The 20,000-nt window shown below is 36.0% G+C and overlaps 1 protein-coding gene across 1 annotated transcript in view; it reads right to left on the bottom strand.

Moving 5' to 3' along the window:
* Positions 1 to 20,000, bottom strand: part of LRP1B (LDL receptor related protein 1B) — a 1,257,096-nt gene that overhangs the window by 673,624 nt on the left and 563,472 nt on the right. The window contains exons 7-8 of the mRNA XM_087819400.1: positions 5,550 to 5,772; positions 2,328 to 2,499 (exon numbers count right to left, since the gene is read on the bottom strand). Coding sequence (XP_087675526.1) covers positions 2,328 to 2,499; positions 5,550 to 5,772 — 395 coding nt within the window. The remainder of the gene's footprint in view (positions 1 to 2,327; positions 2,500 to 5,549; positions 5,773 to 20,000) is intronic.

The raw sequence follows: 20,000 nt of genomic DNA, 5'->3' as shown, positions 1-20,000 counted from the left end.
GATGAGTCAGACAGGCTGTAGTAGGAAAATGTCTGTAAGATTTTATGTATTATTGTAATTATATTGATTTTCAATCATTAATTACTTGAAATTACAACAAAGAACATGGCAGTTTTAATAATAAAACTGCTACACTTTTAAAAATTGTGCCACATTTTTTGTATTCCTCATTCTCTAAATGAAAATACCAGTGAAATGTAATTTTGTTTATTCCCACTAAGAGTATTGCTTTTATTTCCCAATCTCATGCCATTTTTACATTAGATCACGCCTTTTGTCACCTACTTTGCAATTCTCCACTTTTTCACTGTCATCATTACTTTTGCTCGTTCCATTGGATCATGCCCACGAGCATACAAATGTGCCATTACTTACAGATGTAGAAAAAAAGACAAAAACACAACCTTCTTATAACCGTAATTCCCACTGCAGTACTTCAGTCAGCTCCCTATTTCTCTATAGCTCTGCTTCCCCTTACATCACTTCTCAAAATTATCTATGCTCATTTTCTATAACTCCTTTCCTTCCTATCTCTCTCAGACCCATTCCCACTCAGACGTTCAATTTATCACAAAACTGTTCCCGTCAGATCCCTATGAGCTTCGTGCTGCTGAATCCAAGGGCCAGTTGGATTTATCAAGCTTCCTCTGTCTTCTCCTTCAGTCCCTCCTATTCGTTTTGGCCACTTATTATCGGAGTGTGTCCCAGTATCCATTATTTGAATCTCTTCTCTTCTCCATCTATAGTTACTTCCTTGGTGATCGCATACAGTTTCATGGCTTTAAATGCCATCGATATGCCAATGACGCCCAAATTGATATCCCCAGCTTAGACTTCCCCCTAACTCCAGACTCATGTATTTAAATACCTCCTTGATAGCTCCACCTGAGTCTATAGTAGACATTTGAAATTACATGTGAAAGTTACACTTCTTTTATTTGCCCCAAAATATTTTTCATACTTGGTTTCTTCAATCTCAGAAATAATTCAGTTATTCTAATTGCTTAGCCCAAAACATTGTAATCACCTTTGACTCTTTTAAAATCTATACCTCACTTGCAATTCATCAGGAATTCCCGTTAGTGCTACCTTCATATTTACCCTAAATCTAACTACTTCTCACAACTTTCACTGCTACCATCTTGATCTGATCCACCATCTCCTCAGCCTCCCACCCTTGCCAACCCCTACCCCTGCCCGGTCTGTTGTCAGCACAGTAACCATATTGATTCCTATAAAAGGTCAGTCAAAAAAATAAATGAATAAAAATAAATTAAACAAAATAAAAGGTCAGTCAGGTCATGATACTCCTCAGCTTGATTTTTCCTAAGGACTTGGCATCCCACTAAAAGTATAAACAAAAGTTCTAACAGTTGTCTACAGGGCCCTACTTGCTATGGTTCTCCATTTCTCCAACTTCATTTTTGACTTTTATTCCTTTTGTTTGCTCTCTCCAGCCACATGGGCCTCCTTGCTGTTCCTTGGAGAATCGAAGCATGCTCTTCCTCATGGTCTTTGTGCTTGCTCATCTCTACCTGCCTCTCTCCTTCAATTATTTCAAGTCTTCACTCGATTTTATCTTTTCAATGGGACTTCCTCTGACCATTCAATATCAAATTTTAAGCAACTCCCATCCCTGACACACCTTGCCATCCTTATCTGCTTTATTTTTCTCATATGTTAATGTTTAGATAATTTTAAATTAGTGTTAATTTGAAGCACAAAAAGATGACGAAAGTTTGGGGTGGTGGCTTTTGTATTTATATGATTGAGCCTAAATTGTATCCATGAACCGGCATCATTAATCTATTATGCAAAATAATTAGTTTGTGTTTTTGAGAAATACTTAGAAATATTGCAGCCTAGTCATCAAAATTCATTTTTTAATAAACATATATTTAAAAAGCCACACTTAGGATGTTAAGGCAAAAGACCCCAATGATTGCATTAAAACTGAACCAATACTTCAAGAAAGTCATATGATTTGAAATTTCTCTCCAAAATAATACTCTCCCCAAAGAATTCTTAGCATCTTAGCATCTGGGTCTCCCGACTGCATGAGTGAAAATAGAAAGCTCCTTCCTAAATCTAAATCTAGCTATCATTTCAATCCTAAACTTGTAGAAACAATTCACCAGGAACTGAACAATTTGTTATTTAGACTTGGGAAGGGAGCTCTATTCATTATGTCAAGCAGACATGTACGTTTTTGCTAATCAAAACAGAGAGCTTATAATTCACTAACTTTTGTACAGTACAAAGGCACAAGGACCATATCCCCATTCAAGTCACCATTATGAAGGCTATGAAGAAGCCTGGCATCTTACCTATTGGTTGAGTTCTTTTGTGATACATTCGAATTCCTCGAGCATTTTCCATTTGAATGAATGAATGAATGTCAGTGGCATTAAATCGGTTTATCCTTATGATATTGAAGTTATCAGAAATGGTTGCATATAAATAGTCTTCAAACACAGTCATGCCATAAAATTGTCTGACCTATAAAAAGGGGCAAAAATAACTATATTTTTAATTATGCTGCTTTCAACTTGAAAGAAAAACAGATTGTTATTTACTAGTGTGAACAATTCCCATAGTAGGAATCACAGGATATTATTGTTCATTTAATCTCAAAAAATTCAAAATTGTACTAATTTAAAAAATTCGTTCTGAGAATAAAACATTATGCAGTAGTAGATAAAGCAGTTGCAAATGCATGGGAGGAAAATTTTATTCATGTTTCATTAAGAAAACATGTTCAGTAGCTACTTTTCAAAAGCTAGCAAGAGCCAAACTTTTAAGTATATTCATTAATATACTTATGATACTATTATATAAAATTGGAGATATTTTTATGGGCTGCTTGCTCATGTAGTCATGGATATGTAGAATCTGCAAAAGCACAGCTCTGCCTATGAAAGAACTGTTAAAGTGCCTTTGAAAATTTGTTTTATAAGTTAAAAATCCCATTTTTTAAAAATCCCAAGTTACATTTAGATTAATACTTGCCCAGCAGGGAAAATAATAAATGATGAAATCACATAGTATTTGGAATAATTGTAAATAAAATGTCAGTATGTTACTCAAAAATTGCATTCTTTCTAAAGCTTATTCATAATGGAAATGGAGCTGTTTGCTTGAGAGTAACAATGTTTATTGCCACCCATGACACTTTAATAGTGTAAAGCGTAAAGACTGTCCTTGGCAGAGGTCTTGGGGATTACGGAGAAGAACAGGTATCCTAAAGTCATGGAACCCTTCCAGAAAAGCAGAGAAAGAGTGAGTAGTGTGATTTTCCCATTAAAGGCACATGTGAGGCACATTGCCTTTGGGCATTCCTTATGTTATACTCAATTTTAAACGGTTCTGGTCCAAGGTATGGTAGAGCTGTCAATTGATTTTCTGTAGAAATTTTGATAAAAAGCATTTGTCACTATACTTTGGCATTATATTGTACTTTTAGAGCACGTTTAGTATAGATTTGTAGTTAAGAGTACTTGAGAAAGCATGCATGGTTTCACTGTAAATATATTTATAGAACAAAATGGCAAACTTTTCTATTTTAATCAGGAAATCCTGCTAATTCTGCACTTTAAGCAAAATTGTTTGATTTGTTATTTCTCAAGTGTGTGCGATTCATCATTACTATTTCTGATTATCTCGGTGAGACGTGATTAAAAGAAGACTGTGTGTTGTTTTGGTAGCATATCTCATTTCATGTCCAGGCTAGAAATGAAAGAGTGGAATCAATGGGTTGAATCATTAGATGTTAAAGCCCAAATAATCTTTTTTATGTTAGTGTTATTCCCCAGTAAGTGTGTGTCTGTGTGTGTGTGACAGAGAGCGAGAGAGCACACATGTATTTACTAATATTTTCAACATAGCTGACATATTAACTAAATATATCTATGGCTCAATTTTGACTAGGGAAAATTTTTTTTCTATAAAGATTACAAACAAGTTGAACTCTTCATTACCATTAACCTCATGTATGTTTTGCTCAAAGTTTGGAGCCATTCATCTAGGACTGCATGGTTGTGATATGTCCACATTACACTCTACAATACCAACAACCCACAATCCCAGAGGAGAGGGCGTGACTACAGAGGGGGAACCAACTGAATTTGTCAGAGGAGAAAACATATTCACATAGTCAAGAGCAAATTTGATTCACTGCCTTCCTTCCTGCCTTCAGAAGGGTCTGTTCCCCATAAAGTAAGTTCTTTGCTGCCTGCTCTGCTAACTACCCTAATAGAGGTGGGAGGGGCTTGGAGTGGTGAATAGAACATTCTGCCTGCAGCCCAAATACTTCAAAAAATTTATCTATCTGATTACATACTGGCCAATTTAATATATGTGAGATTGCTTTGTGGCAAATCAGCAAAAACAAACAATAGAAAGGAAAAATAAATGGATAATTTAAAACTTCAAACATTAAAAAACTGTTTAGTTGTGGGGAAAATCATTTGAATTCCTTATCCTTGTATTTTGAAATTTTAATTACATATCGGTGAAAGCAAAGATCCATCATAGCCATTTTAGGGCAGTTGAAGGTGAGAAATATCTGGCCCCAATTATAATATTGGAAACTTTATCTTTTTAACAGTCTAGATGAGTGTACTTGTTTATTTTCCAAAGAAAGGGAAAGATTTCATTGTCAAATGCTGATTTGAAAAGTAACTTTAAAGGGTAATTACAGAATATTTTTGCCTTGCATTGCAAAAGAAAGCAGAGATGCACATATTTTATTTCAATAGAACAAGAATCTCACCTGAAATTAGTGTAATAAGTGAGGTAAAATTGAATTTGAAAAGCTACACTAGTGAATGAGGCTCATTTCCGCTTAGAGAGTTCCTTTGAGGTGTATGCTGAGTGGTCTTTGGGGAAAAAAATCTTGTAATTCAGCAAGGGAAAAGCTGTAAAGATGTGAACATTTTTGACCATCTGTATACAGTTTTCAGATTCTGTGAAAATTTTGAATTCTGTAAAAATTTTGAATTCCGTGAATTTTTTCCCCAAAACTTTTACAAAAATTTCACAGAATTCTCATTTTAGGAAGTAGTTAAATATATCAGAAAGCAAAAATTAATCCAACCTATTAAAATAATATTTTTGTAAGCAGGCATTTGCTTTTGTTAGTAAAATATTTTCAATGTCACATGAGACAGATCATAGTTCAGTTCCTTATAAATAAACAACTTAAGTTAGTTTTTAGTAAGTAGGACATAACATCTGTTCTATTCTAGTGCTTTCCTTTCTTGCTTGTATGGATTTTTGTTTGTTTGGTGTTCTTGTTTTTTTTTTTGTTGTTTTTGTCCTGTGTGCTTTGCTTTTAACACAAGGAAGAAAAAAATGAGAGGCATCTCCAATATGTAGACTGTACTGTAAAAAGAACAGTCTCCCATCTGGGAAATACATCACCATTATTATGACCCATTGCAGCTTGACTTCATAAGAAATTTTCAACATTGAGATTTTGGGTCTTCTTCTTAATGTGATACCATACATTTTATTACCTTAGCTGTATTTTCTAACAAAATTATACTTACTTGTCTGCCTTGAAAAATAGTGTGTCTGTTTTTGCCTTGATAGTCCACAACTTCCACATAGTCCAAGTAAAGATCTACCCAGTAAACCAATTTGTTGACTAGGTCTAGTGCCAGTGCAGCTGGCTGCTCTGTCTTTGAATCAATAATCCTTGTTCTGTTTATCCCATCCATGTCACATCTCTCTACTTTGGCCACATTCCCGTAGTCAGTAAAGAAAAGTTTGCTGTTGAAAGAAAACTAAATGTTAAAGTCGAGGAGGGATAAAAGCATATTCAATAGAACCATCTGCAAAAAACAGAACTTTTCCTTCTAATTTATTTCAGTGGTTACATCTGTTAGCTTCTCATAACCATTTACATATAATATCACTCATAAACAGAGAAATCTGTTAATGAATATTGCGGGGCATAAGGGAGCAGGTTAACAAACAACTGTAAAATTTCCCCAAAATGAATGGTTATGGTGGGTTTATTTTCCTATTAGGGGTAATGTTTCTTTAAGCCTCATAGAGCCCATACATATACAGCACAGAAGATGCAGGCAACCTATTTGGTATAAGCTTCTGCAGTGAGCCAAGTCACCAGGCCAGGGCACGTGAGCTATCAGGCTTTATCTTCATTCAACCTGCTTTTCAAATTGGCTGGTAGTTCTGTCTCCTATAAAAGCTGTAATGTGGAGCTCAGTGATGCTATGAGTGGTAGTGAATCGTAAACCTGCAATGGAATTAAGCAGATGGAAAAAGCAAATGTGTTGTGTGTAGCAGTGGAGATAAAACATAAATAACAGCCCCAAAACCAATTCCCAATTCTTCCAAATATTCCCCAGACACAAAATTTCATGAAGGAAACGTAGTCCGTTTCTCTTATTTTTTCCCTTATACATCTAGAAGAAAAGGCTGAAAAGGAATGTTAACCTGTGAGACAATAAAAAAGAAAGAAAGAAAAAAACCTTCCATGAAGCACTAAGGGTGTCTGTCAAAGGTTTAAATACCTCCAGCACTTCAGTGTCTAATATTTAATTAGTATTCACTATGTTTAGTAAACACAAATCAATTTCAATTAGCCTGACAATATTTTAACAAGATTACCTACTCATGAGACTAAATTACATTTGTAAGTAGAAGACCATTTGCCTTGACTTAAATACAATCTCAAGAATAATCTGATTTACAGTGACTGAGCAATATTAAGATTACCTAGAGTACAGAATATTTGATTTTACCAAATTGGTGAATTAGTTTTTGGTTACTTTTCTCAACATTCTTGCATGATCTAACAGCATGGGGTATCTTTCAAGCTTAAAAGCATTATTTCACTTTGATTTAGCTCTTTGTGCTGTGGGAGGATTTGACTAATTGAAACATTAACACACACTGTCTGTGATGGTGAGAGCCAGACTTTATTATGAGTCTATATTTCACCTAATGTTCTTGAAAGATCAATTTATCACAATAAGTTAAAAATTATTTTTCAAGTGACATTCTATTCAGGTGAAGAGCTTCCTATTCTAGTGAGGAGTAAATAAAAGAACATATTGTGTTATGTTTTACTGTCATGCTAAATGCTCAACACTCTGCTCCTGAGCCTCTCTCTCTTCCTGCTTCCATCTTGCATCCCCTCTTTCTTCACCTGTAAATTAATTTGTGCATAGCTGTCTCAAGTCAAGTTGCTATAAGAATTACCCGGTTTCTCTCTCCCTTTCTGTAGAACACCGCCCATTATTCCTATTTTATGAAGCTCTCTTTCTCATCTTACACCCAAATGCCTCTTCTTTAATAATTTTCTCTTCTGACTTGTCTATTTGACAGAACTGAAAAAATGCTGGCGTGCAGGTAGCCTGGCTTTGGGCATAAACAGTTGGAAACTCTGGCACACTCTGTATGATGTGATATATAGATGATAGGTAGGTAGATAGATTAGATGATGATAGATGATAGATGAAGCAGTGATTGCAACTATCTACATGGTATTGAAGAAAAAAGCTGACTTTGAAATATAGAGGCTTCTCTGAAGTCATCTTGAGGTGACTTAATCAGATGTGACATCAAAGGGAAAAAAAGAAGAATGCCAAGACGAGAGCCATGGAGGCACATTGTTGGAGAAAAAAAGAGCAAATAAATAAGATCAGAAGTTATGGTCAAAGAAATAACACAGACTCTCATAGAAGTCTAAGAGAGAAAAGTTCCAGGGGAAAAGATGGGGTGGCTGGCTGGGCCAACCGCTTCATAAAATAAATAAAGAGAAAAAGGAAGAATACAGGTTAAAAAGATGCCATTGGATTTGTTTTTTTGTTAAAATACTAGAAATTGTAGTACTTCTATTCGAAAATTTTAATTATGGAGGAAGAGTGGACTACATGATGGAGATCAGGAAAGTGTAAATTACTGATCCAAGATTTTCAGTGATATTGACCTACTCTTGCAGGAATGATGCAGCGATTCTTTGTATCCCAAGCCATAATATAACTGAGTGAATAAGTTTCAAACAAAGTATAGGGAAAAAGTATAAATATACAATTAATTAAAATTTTACTGTTTTAATGAAAGTGTAAAATCAAAACAGCAGGAGGATGTTGGGTATGGGAAGTGGCACCGAGCTACAAGAAACAGTAAAGGATCCCACAGCAGACAACAGATTAACTAGTGCCCAGTGGAGACTTAAATGTTTTTACACTAAAATTGAACCTTTGCACCAAATTGAACCTTCCCGGATGTCAGAATGCTGACTATGATGAGTTCCATTCACTTAAAATGCAAGAAATGAAAGAGTTCTCCAAGAGAAGAGCACTAAAACCATAATATTGCAAACAATAAGTACCCATAGTCACATGATTATGTAGATGTTTCTTTGTTTGATTGTTTTAGTACTGTTTAATTTTAAAATGTCCTACTATTGTTACAGAGAAATGCTTCATTACCCAGGGCATTCTTTAATTGAGGCATTATAGTGAGTGGCTGCATTATAATTAACAAACAAAAGCTAAAGTTTTAAATTGTCTAAACTATAATTCATTTATGATGAACGTATAGCTTGGTTGAAAATCACTCTTTTCTCTCATATAAAATAGTTTTCCAAATCTTAAAAAAAAAGTAAATAGCACTCTGAACCTCATTATCTCATTGACCCTTATAATTATCTGAAATAGAAGGGGCAGATTGTTTTTATTTCACAGATGAAACAGGCTCAAAGTCCATACGGGAAGCCGTTGACAGAGCCATAACACAAATGTTCCTCACGCCTTTTGTTTTTTACTCACTATTTTCAATAATTCCAAACTTACAGAAAAGTTATAAGAATAGAATGAACACCTATGCCCTTCAGGAGTTGTTTATCTTTTGCCCCTCTGGCTATTTCTAGTACTGTCTGAACCTCTTGACAGTAAATTGTAGACATCATGACCCTTTACCCCTAAATACTTCAGGCTGCATCTCCTACATAAGAGGCATCCTCTTGCATAAACACAGTACACATATCAAAATCAATACTTTTAATACTGATACAATACATAGTTTTCACTCAAATTTTGCCTGTTGACTAATAATGTTCTATATAGTAAAATATTCTTTTTTTTTCTGATTCAAAATTCAATTTAGCACCACATATTACATTTAATTGTCTTTTCTCTCTACACTCCTTGAATCTTGAACAGAAAGCCTTCCTGTTATTCATGATGTTACCATTTCTAAAGGGTAAATATGAGTTGTTTTGAAGAATATTCCTATTTTGAGTTTTCCTGATTTATTTTTCATAATTAGATTGTTATGCCTTTTGAACTGAAATGTAATAGTCTTGTGCTTTATCATTACTGTCCCTGGGCTTAGAAACCATGGGTGAGCCTGTGCCATATCCCACAAATCCCATACAATGGAACAGATGGTAGTTTGGAACATCATTTATTCTCTCTTACTCAGTGTTTTCGGAACACTTAACTGTGTTAACTTCCAGGGTCCGCAGTCACCCTTTCAGCATCTCCTCCCCAGGAACCGAGTATATAATGCTGCCTCTGGTAAAACAGGGCCCCAAGTGCAACACTCTGCCTGTGGATGGTGAGATCACTCCCAAATCTGTCCTACACCCCATTCCCTCAGGATCGCAATACGTACATATCTTCTCTCCCTGTTCTTTCCTGCGGTATCAATTATCTTTTATTTTCCAGCATCAGGGGGAAATTAAATTGAGATTGCTCTTCTCTTGTCCTTCACTTTAAAAAAAAATTCATTCTGATTCCCATTAACACAGAAAAGAAAGAAATTAAAATTAAACTATATTCCAACTGCTGTCTCTATGTTTAATATATATATTTAACCTTTACTTCATAAAGAACAGAAACATTTCTTTAAAACTTTCAATTATGCATCCAGTTCACTAATCTTATAATTGGGCATTTTTAGTAAATAGTTTTTCATTTCAGCTTCCTTATTTCATCAGATAAGGGAAAGCTGATTTTATCTTCCATTTTTGTTGATTACATAAGTAGCCCTGTTTTACTATAGAGATATCAGATTTATGCAGTTGAAGATTGTAAGAAACTTTGGGTGTTGTTGGCAAGCTTGCCTGGCATAAATCAAAAGTCGCAAAGGGAGCACTCACAGACAGTGACAGAGCACCGTGCTTACAGAGTTACGGCTCCCATCAGCCCGCCATACTAAAGTAAACCAACTGTTACACGCTCTGACATCCTAAAGCTTGCATTTTTTTTTTTTTTTACTTGATAAAAATAAGACTTACTTTTGCTAGAGATATTCATTTTAAATGATGTACTTTTGTACTTTTTGTTCTTCTGTACTTTGTCAAAAGGACAAAGGTTAACTTAAACACATCAGAGCCCAGTCCACATCCTTTAACTCCATAGTCAACCCTGGTTTGATGTCACCATAGTTACCCCTAACATTTTGGTTATAGCTTATAAATGGAATTTAGAAACTTTGAAGGTTCTCACAGTGAAATAACCTACTATTCATTTTCACTATTTTAAAATGAGGTTACATAAGAGTTTGATCAGAAAGTGGATGAGAGAAGTGAAGCATAAAACTAGGGGTCATATAGTGCCAGATATTTAAAAATCATTGTTTTAATTAAGGCTTGCAAACCCTCTATAATTATTCATCTTGTGATGATGGAGATAACTCTATTTCTTTACATTTCAGGAAAATGATATGTATTTTCCTTAGCAAGGATTGCATTAGGAAGTTTACTTTTCAGTCTTGTTTAAAACAATGTGTTATACAAATAACATCAATATAGTAATACAACTGTATTTTTTTCTCCCATTGTGTATACAAAAATTAAACATGAAAGCATTTTTTCAAATTACATAGAGTAATTAAAGTGTATTCGGAACTAAAGTAAGAATACTAAATATTTTGCACTGCAGTTGTAAAATGCAATTGCAAATCTGAAAGAGTAATGCATCTTTAAATTCAAATTCTATTAGCTCCCATTACTTAAGAGATGTGGATAATAAGCAATCAAACTATTTTGTCTGTTTAGTCAAGAATGTTCAAGACAGTTACTTATTGATTTTTATTTGTTTGGGGTTTTTGCTTTCATTGTTTGAAAAAAATCTCTCTTGAACTTGGTTTTTAGTTCATAGATAAACACACAGAAATTAAACTTGACATACAGACTCTTGCTCTCAGTTACTCTATATTCTGGAATCATTCCACTAATGATTGCTCCAAAAGTGTACATGTATTAGATATGTCAGTCAATGTGGCTGACTCATTCACCATCCATATTTATCTAAACCTGCTCCATCAGTTACTGTTCCTGAGAGGGGCAGCCCTATGGGCCAGTATTATCCCTCTCCTCTTTAGAGATAATTAGACCAAGAAGTAACATTGATACAAATGAAACCAAGTCATGGTCTGAGTTTAATTACTGGGACCCTTTCTCTCAAAAATCTAACCCAACAAGCAAGGAGCTCACCTAGTGGGTAGTGGTGCTAACATGGTGAGGGTGAGCAGGCGGGGTGAGAGTGGAGGTGCTGAGAGAGGAGGAATACCTGAGCACAGTGCAGAAGTTGTTTAGGAAACCACGAGATAGAGAGATGGAAAGAAAGGAACCAGGGGGTCCTTGAGTGAGGGATTATCTAGGCCCCAGGAAGTCCATCTTTACTTCCTGTCCTTAGTTATGAGGACAACACATGAGACTTTCCATAATCTTTTGGGACATCTCTATACATTTCAGAAGCTTCAGTGAGTTTCTATACTTGAGAGCTAAAGGGCCTTGAGTAAATCACCACAGTTTAAGATTCAGAACATTTGTGTTCTAAAGATTTTAAACAATCAAAAATCATTTTACTTTAGAAATATTTTACATTGAAATGTTAACTCTAAATAAAGCAATCATTTAAAATTTTTCACATATAATCCTCATATAACTCCATCTGGGCCATATTAAATATATATCAGTTTGGCATATATATATATATACACACACACATATATACATATATATATATGTGTGTGTGTGTGTGTGTATATATATACATACATATATATATATAATATATATATATATACATATATATATGGCATAAATAGAAAGCATCTGAAATCTTTTCTGTGGTCTCCCATAAAAACACAAAGGAAAACATATTAATCATGAACAGCAAGTTTTTAAAAAACACACCTTTCTTTATTTCTTTTAAACTCAATATATTTATTACTCAAGTCACAGATTTAAAAATTCCTTCCCCAATCTAAGCTGGGTAAACTCCCTCATAAACTCAAATACAGCCTCTCTCAATCCCTACCTCACCCCAACACTGCCTCTAACTCATTATTTTAACCAAGATAGTCTCTTAGGCTTTTTTTGTACCCTTTGCTGTTCATTGTCTATATTCTGAGAGCGGGAGTTAACTCAGAGAGTAATAAACCTTTCTTTGTAAAAGAGGAGTGATACAATCACAGATGAATAGAAAAGTTTGCACACTATTATTATTGTTTCTTTTTATCTTTATCACACAGATATTTCATTAATGTTTAACAAAGATTGGACAGTAGAAGTAAATATCAAGTCATCTTTCCCTGGATCACCGTTGCCTGAAGGTGGAGCATTGGCCCTGTTAGCAAGAAAAAGGCTGGTGCACCTTGCTTTGCTTAGAATTCATCAGCACTTCCCCTGTTCTCCAAGGAAAGAACCACTTGGTTTATATTCACTCACTCATTCCTACCACCCATAGCTACCCTAAGCTGCAACTGCCAAATCTAACCACCTAAAAGATAGCGAATGACACACTTGGCCTAACATTTCAACTACCTGGCAGCCCTTTTTCTCAGACTATAATTGAAATCTTACAAACCCATCTTTATCTAAGACAAAATCTTTCAACATTCTCTCCCTTGTTTATGCAGGTCTCTGCACAAAGTACAGTGCAAGCTAACATTCTTTCCACTGATATCCCACCTCCCTTTTTACCCAAATCCTTCTGATTGGGAGTCTGAAACTCTTACTCCATCCCAAACTCCCCAATATCCTTAGACTATACCCTGAAAATTTCTTTCACCTTTTTGCCTTATTGAAACTTAGTATCTCCTGACCTCACTCTTCCTCAGCAGTCATTGAAAATATGGACTCTTAGCAAGAATCAGTGCCCTCCCCAGTACTAATTCCAGAATTACTCTCTTCTTAACTCCTCACATCTTCTACTTTTTGAGGGTCTCACCAACCGCCTGTATCACTGAACCCCAATCTTCAAAGACTCATCTACCTACCTTCTGATCTTTTATTTAAGATTCAGCATCTATCTTTTTCTCTTGCTAACCACTCCAAACCAGGGAAGTCAGTAATTCTAATGTCTACAAGATAATGGATCCACAACTTTCTTCCTTGTTTTTCTGACTTCCTCTCTGCCTATGGCCTTTTATTTCTAGTACACTTCAACCACAAATTTCCATGGTGGTAAATTGTTACTCATCACCAGAAATTTTTGCCTCCACCAAAAGAGATACCCACTCCCACCCCCCACACCCCACACAAACGAAGAGCGTCTTAGTCTTCCACCTATGTATGCTTACTCTCTATCTTGCTCAGGTATTCTCACGAAAACAGCTCTTTGACGTCATTGAGACCTTGTCTCCATTGGCCCTCTTTATTTTCTCTCCATAACTAAACCTTCAACTTTTCTTTCTCATTTCTTCCCCACTATCCCAATCCCACTCCTCTAAATTCACTATATTCCACTCCACTCCACTCCACTCTCAGGTAATCATCTTCCCTCTTACTGCATAGAAATGTTAGAGCACATCAAAATGCAACTGATTTGTTTTCCTACAGGCCCTACTAAAACCTGTCTACATCTACATCAGTTATTTCCCCCTCTCCTCCTATAACACAGAAGGAAGCACCCTCCTATCTGTTTAGGCCAATATAAGGCAAAAATATATACTCATTTCCTCTCCTTCTCTGAAACTTGTCTTAACAAAGTCCTCTTTCTGCTGCATTTCAATCTCTCCTTTACTACTAAATCCAACCTTCAAAACTTCAGCATATAAACTTGCTCTACTATTTATTACACTAAGACAAATAAAACTTTTCTCTTAACCTCAAACCAGCCTCCATGTATAGCCCTTTCTTTTCATACTCCATTCACATCCAACCTTCTCCAAAGAATTGTTCATACAAACTGACTTTATTTTCCCTTTCAACCACTCTTCATTCCAACTCCAACATTCTGTCTTTTAATACAGTAGTTCCTTGGTCAAATGTCTCCATTGAAGAACATTTTGGGTTATGAACGCCGTAAACCCAGAGGTAAATGCTTCAGTTTTCGAACATGCCTCGGAAGTTGAACACGCTACCGGGCTTCTGCTGAGGGCAAGATCCTGAGGCCTAGTTGTCGGCTGTTGATCCCTTGGTTTTCAAATGTTTCAGAACTCGAACGGGCTTCCAGAATGGATGACATTCGAAAACCGAGGGACCACTGTATGTTTGCTTTTTTTAAACTTATTTTAGAGAGAGAGGAAGGGAGAGGGAGAGAGAGAGAATCATCAATGAGAGAGAAACATCCATCGACTGCCTCCTGCACGCCCTCTACTGTGGATCAAGCCTGAAACCAGGAATGAGCCCTGACCAGGGAATCAAGCCAGTGACCTCTTGGTGCATTGGTCAGTGCTCGACTACTGAGCCACATCAGCTGGGCTTCATTTTGTTTTTCTTTTTTAATTACAGAGGTTGCCAATTATTTTCATGTGGTAAAACTTTCTCATCCCTCATTGATCTCTCTGTAGCATAGTACCAAGTTAATCTATTCCTCTCTTTTAACTTTTCCTTCCTCTTTTTAAAAAAATATATTTTGTGTGTTGTTTTTTTAAGAGAAAGAGAGAAAAAGGGAGAGGGAGAAAGAAAAATGAAACACTGATCACCTGCCTCCTGCATGCGTCCTCCCAGGGATCCAGACAGCAACCCAGCCATGTGCCCTGCCAGGGAATCCAACCTGCAACTCTCCGATGCACAGGAGGATGCCCAACTCACGGAGCCACGCCAGCAGGTCAACTTTCCTTCTTCTTAGCACTCTCTTGGTTTTCTTTCTGTCTGACTGATTTTCCCCCCAGTTTATTTCTACCTCCTCTTTCTGTACTGGGTCCAGGATCCATCTAAATTCTCTCATATAAAAATATTGAAAGTTTCCATTACTTTTATTAATATTTTGTATTTATTTTTTTATTTTATTTTAGGAAATGGTACATGGGTAGATATATATTTTTTAAGTTTCTTTTTTTTTAAATATATCTTTATTGATTTCAGAGAGAGGAAAGGCGAGGGAGAGAGAGAGAGAAACATCAGTGATGAGAGAGTCATTAATCAAGCCCTCAACCTGGGCATGTGCCCTGACCGGGAATCGAACCCCGATCGCCTGGATCCTAGGTCGACGCTCAACTGCTGAGCCACGCCCTGCCAGGTAGTTTCTTTATCTTTATTGCTGAAAATATTACAGATGTCCTCTTTTTATCTCCATTGATCCCCTCCACCCTACATCCATCCCACTCTCAGACTTTCCCCACACCAACACTCTCATTAATATTTTAATTCATATTTTAACCTGTCTTTTCAGCTTCTAACTCATAAATAGAGTTTCCTTTTTGATTATTGTTCTTAAATTATTTTAGGCATCTCAAATTTCACATCTAGTATTAAATTCTTGGTCTTTCTTATCAGATGCATTCCTTTGTTTTACTCCACTTTGACAAATAGAGCCTCTTCCTACCTAGTAGCTCATTCCAGAAACCAAGCGTTCGTCTCTCATATGTTCTACCTTATCCTCTACGTCTAATTCATAACCATGTCCTGCCAATTCTATCTTCAAAGTACATCTCCAATCCATACATTTATCTTCTTTTCTGTTCCCCTTCCCTAACCTAGCTACCATCATCTCTCGCCTGGAGACTTACATCTCATCTGCTGCTCTCCTTTAAGCAATTTTTCTCATAGTAGCCAAAGACATATTATTAAAATGAAAAGTGGGTTATGTATTATAGAACCCTCCTACAGCTGCCAATAACAATCAAAATAAACCTTCATATTCTTAACATTATCAACAGTGGCGAGCATGATCTAGGCTCTGCCTATCTCTCTGCCTTTGCTTAGTTGTATAAGTCCCCCATCTAGTGGTATCCTTCTATACTTCTAATACCTTGGCCACTTTTCAGTTCCTTAAACAATCCATCTACATTTTTCCTTCCTGCATTTCACACATCCTGTCTTCCAGCCTAGAATGTAATTTCTGCCCGGCCAGGTGTGGCTCAGTGGTTGAGTGTTGACTGATGAACCAAGAGATCTCCAGTTCCATTCTTGGTCAGGGCACATGCCATGGTTTTGGGCTTGATCCCAAGTAGGGGGCATGCAGAAGGCAGCCGATCAATGTCTCTTTTTCTCATCAATGCTTCTCTCTCTATATATCTGTCCTTTCCACTTCCTCTAAAATCAATAAAAAAAATACAAAACACCAACAACAAAAAACATAGAATATAATTTCTGCCATGTTATTTTAATCTTGGCTTTAATTTTCAACTGAAATGTCAATTCCTGTGAAAGATGATTCCTGCTTTTCCAATATCAGTTAGGTCTGCCAGATATAATCTCATGGCATCTGTATTTTTTATAACACCCTTCTTTATTTTACTTGCATAAAACTGATACAGACACAGAACACGCCCACACAAACACAATATGTTTAAGATCTGTTTACTAAGTAGACTATAACCTCCAACAATTCAAAGGCCATATCTGCTTTATTCAGCATTGTATGCTCAGAACCTAGTCATGTGTCTGTCCATACTCCTCAGTTCTCTATGTGTGTGTGTGGCAGGGGGTGGGGTGGGGTGGGGTGGGGAGGCTCTGGACTGACTTTCACAAATTAGATAACAAAATCTAGGACTCAGACTTACAGTCCAGTTAAAGATGCAATACATATGGATAAGGCCATTCTAGCATAGGAAAACCAGTTAGCTTTCTACATTATCCAACATACCTCACACGAATTCTACTTTGGACCCAAATTATTATTTAGCTAATAATAAATGATCACTTTGTCTCAGTTTGCACATACTGTACTACCTTTTGAAGAACTTGTGAAAATAAGTAATTAGTTCATGGTAAGATTTGGTATTACTGTGTTTGGCTAATTTTCATTTTTAATGGTACTTTCTCAATAGTCATTTCTACTTACTTAGAGACACCATATTACAATAGCACTTGGATATATTCCTAAGGAATTTAGACTATCACTGTCTAGAATCTAACAAAAGTTTTGCTTCTTTGTTTTCTTTAAAGGAGGACATTTATAAAATCAACATGAATTTAAAAAATGTAATAGTTTACCCTGATGGACTGAAAGTATTAAGAGATTAGATAAGGAGATCCCAGTTTGGTAGTTATGCATTAGTACATGAGTAGAGATGGAAAAGAGAGGAGAGATTCAAAAAATATTTTGGGGTCTGAATGAACAGGATTTGATAGTTAATTAAGTGGGGACAAGGTTGAGTAGAAAGCAGCATGCTAGTACAACTTTCGTAAAACATATTTCTTGAATATACTGTGCCTTCAGGTTTTTCTCAGGAAGTCTACCTGTCTTGTGAGATCACAAGCTGTCATTCTACTTAATACGAAAAATGGATTTTACAATTTGGGCGTATTACTTTTTATAACCAAGGGCAATGCTATCTTAGAACTACTTCAGGGGTCAGTTTGCAAGGGTCGGTACTCGAAATCTCATGCTCAATATATCTGATTCATGTGGAACAGTAGAATATTTGCAGTAATATATTAGCTGTCAAAAACTTGGTCTTTGAGATATGCAGAAATGTATAACCAAATTTCCGCACTTAAGGACATCCTATTAGTTTATAAAGGGTTTTTTCTCTGAGCTAAAATAACACAGATGGCTGTCTCGGAAGCAGCTAAGGTAAGTATCCATGAAGCTGTAGACTAACTGCTTAACAAATCTGGTTCACTGCTATGCTAATTACCAGTTAGCTGAACTATCAATTCAATTTTAAATTCTTACTAAATGGAGGAAAAAAAACAGTGTGCAGAAAAATGAAACTTTAACTACAGCATCATTTTCTTGTATATTATTTATTGTTTATACTTCTGTGCACATCTCAGTTTGCTGTTGGAATGAATGTGCAATAATATTGCAATAGTGATAAAATCGTACAGTTACATAGATGAAATCATGTTTTAAAAATAATTTCTTTGTTTGATGTTCACTTTTCTAGCTATGAAGGGCAATTATACTTAGAAAAAAATAAGGCAAAAATCCTATAAAACAATATCTTATTCATAAGTGGCAATATCCCAATTTCTTGGATAAGTTTTAAGCAGAAATACAAGATCAAGCACAGGCAAAGTGTGGTTAAGACTGCAGAGGCCAAAAGTAACTGGTGAAGGGAAACAACCACTCTCACTCAGTTGGCAAAACAAGTATTTTGTTAATTGTGAAATGTGTTTAGACGATATTTCTTGATCAGTATGAGCTTCAAGGGTTCCATCAAAACCAATTGTGTAGGGTTGGACAAACTTGCAGCTACGACAGTAAATATGTATTCCTATTGGTGCATTTGTTTTTGACAAGAGAGTTAGTACTCAAAAAAGTAAATAGCCATGTTCTAAAATAGTGATTCTTAAATGTTATTGTGCACAATAATCACATGAGGTGCTTGTTGAAATCTCCAATTCCTACAATTACTGTGGTGGGAATTTTGATAGTGTCTAACAAAATTAAATATACATTTACCCTTTAATCTTGCAACCCTTGTTTCAGAAATTTATTCTGAAAATACAGCTTCACAAATAAGAGACAGCAAGTGGACTGAATTATTCACTGTAACATTATTATTATTATTTTTAATCCTCACCTGAGGATATTTTTTAGACTGCTTTTCAGAGAGTGGAAGGGGGAGAGAGAGAGAGAGAGAGAGAGAGAGAGAGAGGGAGAGAGAGAGAGAGAAAGAGAGAGAGAGAGAGAGGAGAGAGAGAGAAACATCAATGTGAAAAAGACACTTCGATTGGTTGCTTCTCGCACGTGCCCGACCAGGGCCGAGATCAAGCCTGCAACCAAGGTACGTGCGTGCCCTTGACTGGAATCTAACCTGGGACCCTTCAGTTGGTGGGTCGACGCTCTAACCACTGAGCAACCTGGCTAGGGCTACTGTAGCATTATTAATAATGGCAATGCATTGAAAATATTTCTAATCCAGTTCTTTCCCTTCCTTATTCATTCTTTTCAGAAATACTGGTTTAGTGTATACTGAGCTGGTTTGCAGAATACAAGAGGGAATTCTAAGGCATCTAGCTTGCACCTCTAGAGAGAACAGAAAGCAAGGTCATTGAAGAAAAGTGTGCTTTACAGTTTATGAATACTCAGGGATGGCTCTGTAGGGTAGCTCTACAGACTGTCTTCTAACAAGCTCTTGTTAGTGTCATAGTCAAAGAATTAAAAAAAACATTAGGCTACTCAACAATGGTACTCTTGTCCCAATCTTAGCAATTTCTTACTTGGAAGCCAATTTGTTTTTCAAAGAGAACAGATTGTTTTAATCACCTTGTATTAGAATTTTTCCCAGAGAGGTCTTAGGTAATTATTTGCTGTTTAATCATCTTCATGTTTTCTTTTCTTCTAATATTAGTGCCTATGATATTTGGTTTTCTGTGTCCATTTAGCCAAATATAGTCTAAAGTTATTAAACCAAACACTAACCTAGATGTTATGGTGAAGATATTTTGTCTATGTGATTGACATCTACAGTCAGCTGACTTTAAGTAAAGGAGATTGGCCTCAATAAACTGGGTGGGCGAGATATAATCAGCTGAAAAATTTAAGAGCAGAGCCAAGATTTCCCTGAGGAGGAAGAAATTCCATCTGTGGGCTGCAGCTTGCTCTGCCTGAGCACCTGCCCAAAGGCTTTTCATGTAACTACCTAAGCTCCCACAACCGCATAAGCCAGTT

This window comes from Miniopterus natalensis, chromosome 8 (assembly GCF_054644295.1).
Source record: "Miniopterus natalensis isolate mMinNat1 chromosome 8, mMinNat1.hap1, whole genome shotgun sequence".
Taxonomy (NCBI): domain Eukaryota; kingdom Metazoa; phylum Chordata; class Mammalia; order Chiroptera; family Miniopteridae; genus Miniopterus; species Miniopterus natalensis.
The sequence above is the reverse complement of the archived record's forward strand: the minus strand, read 5'-3'. Positions and strand labels throughout refer to the sequence as shown.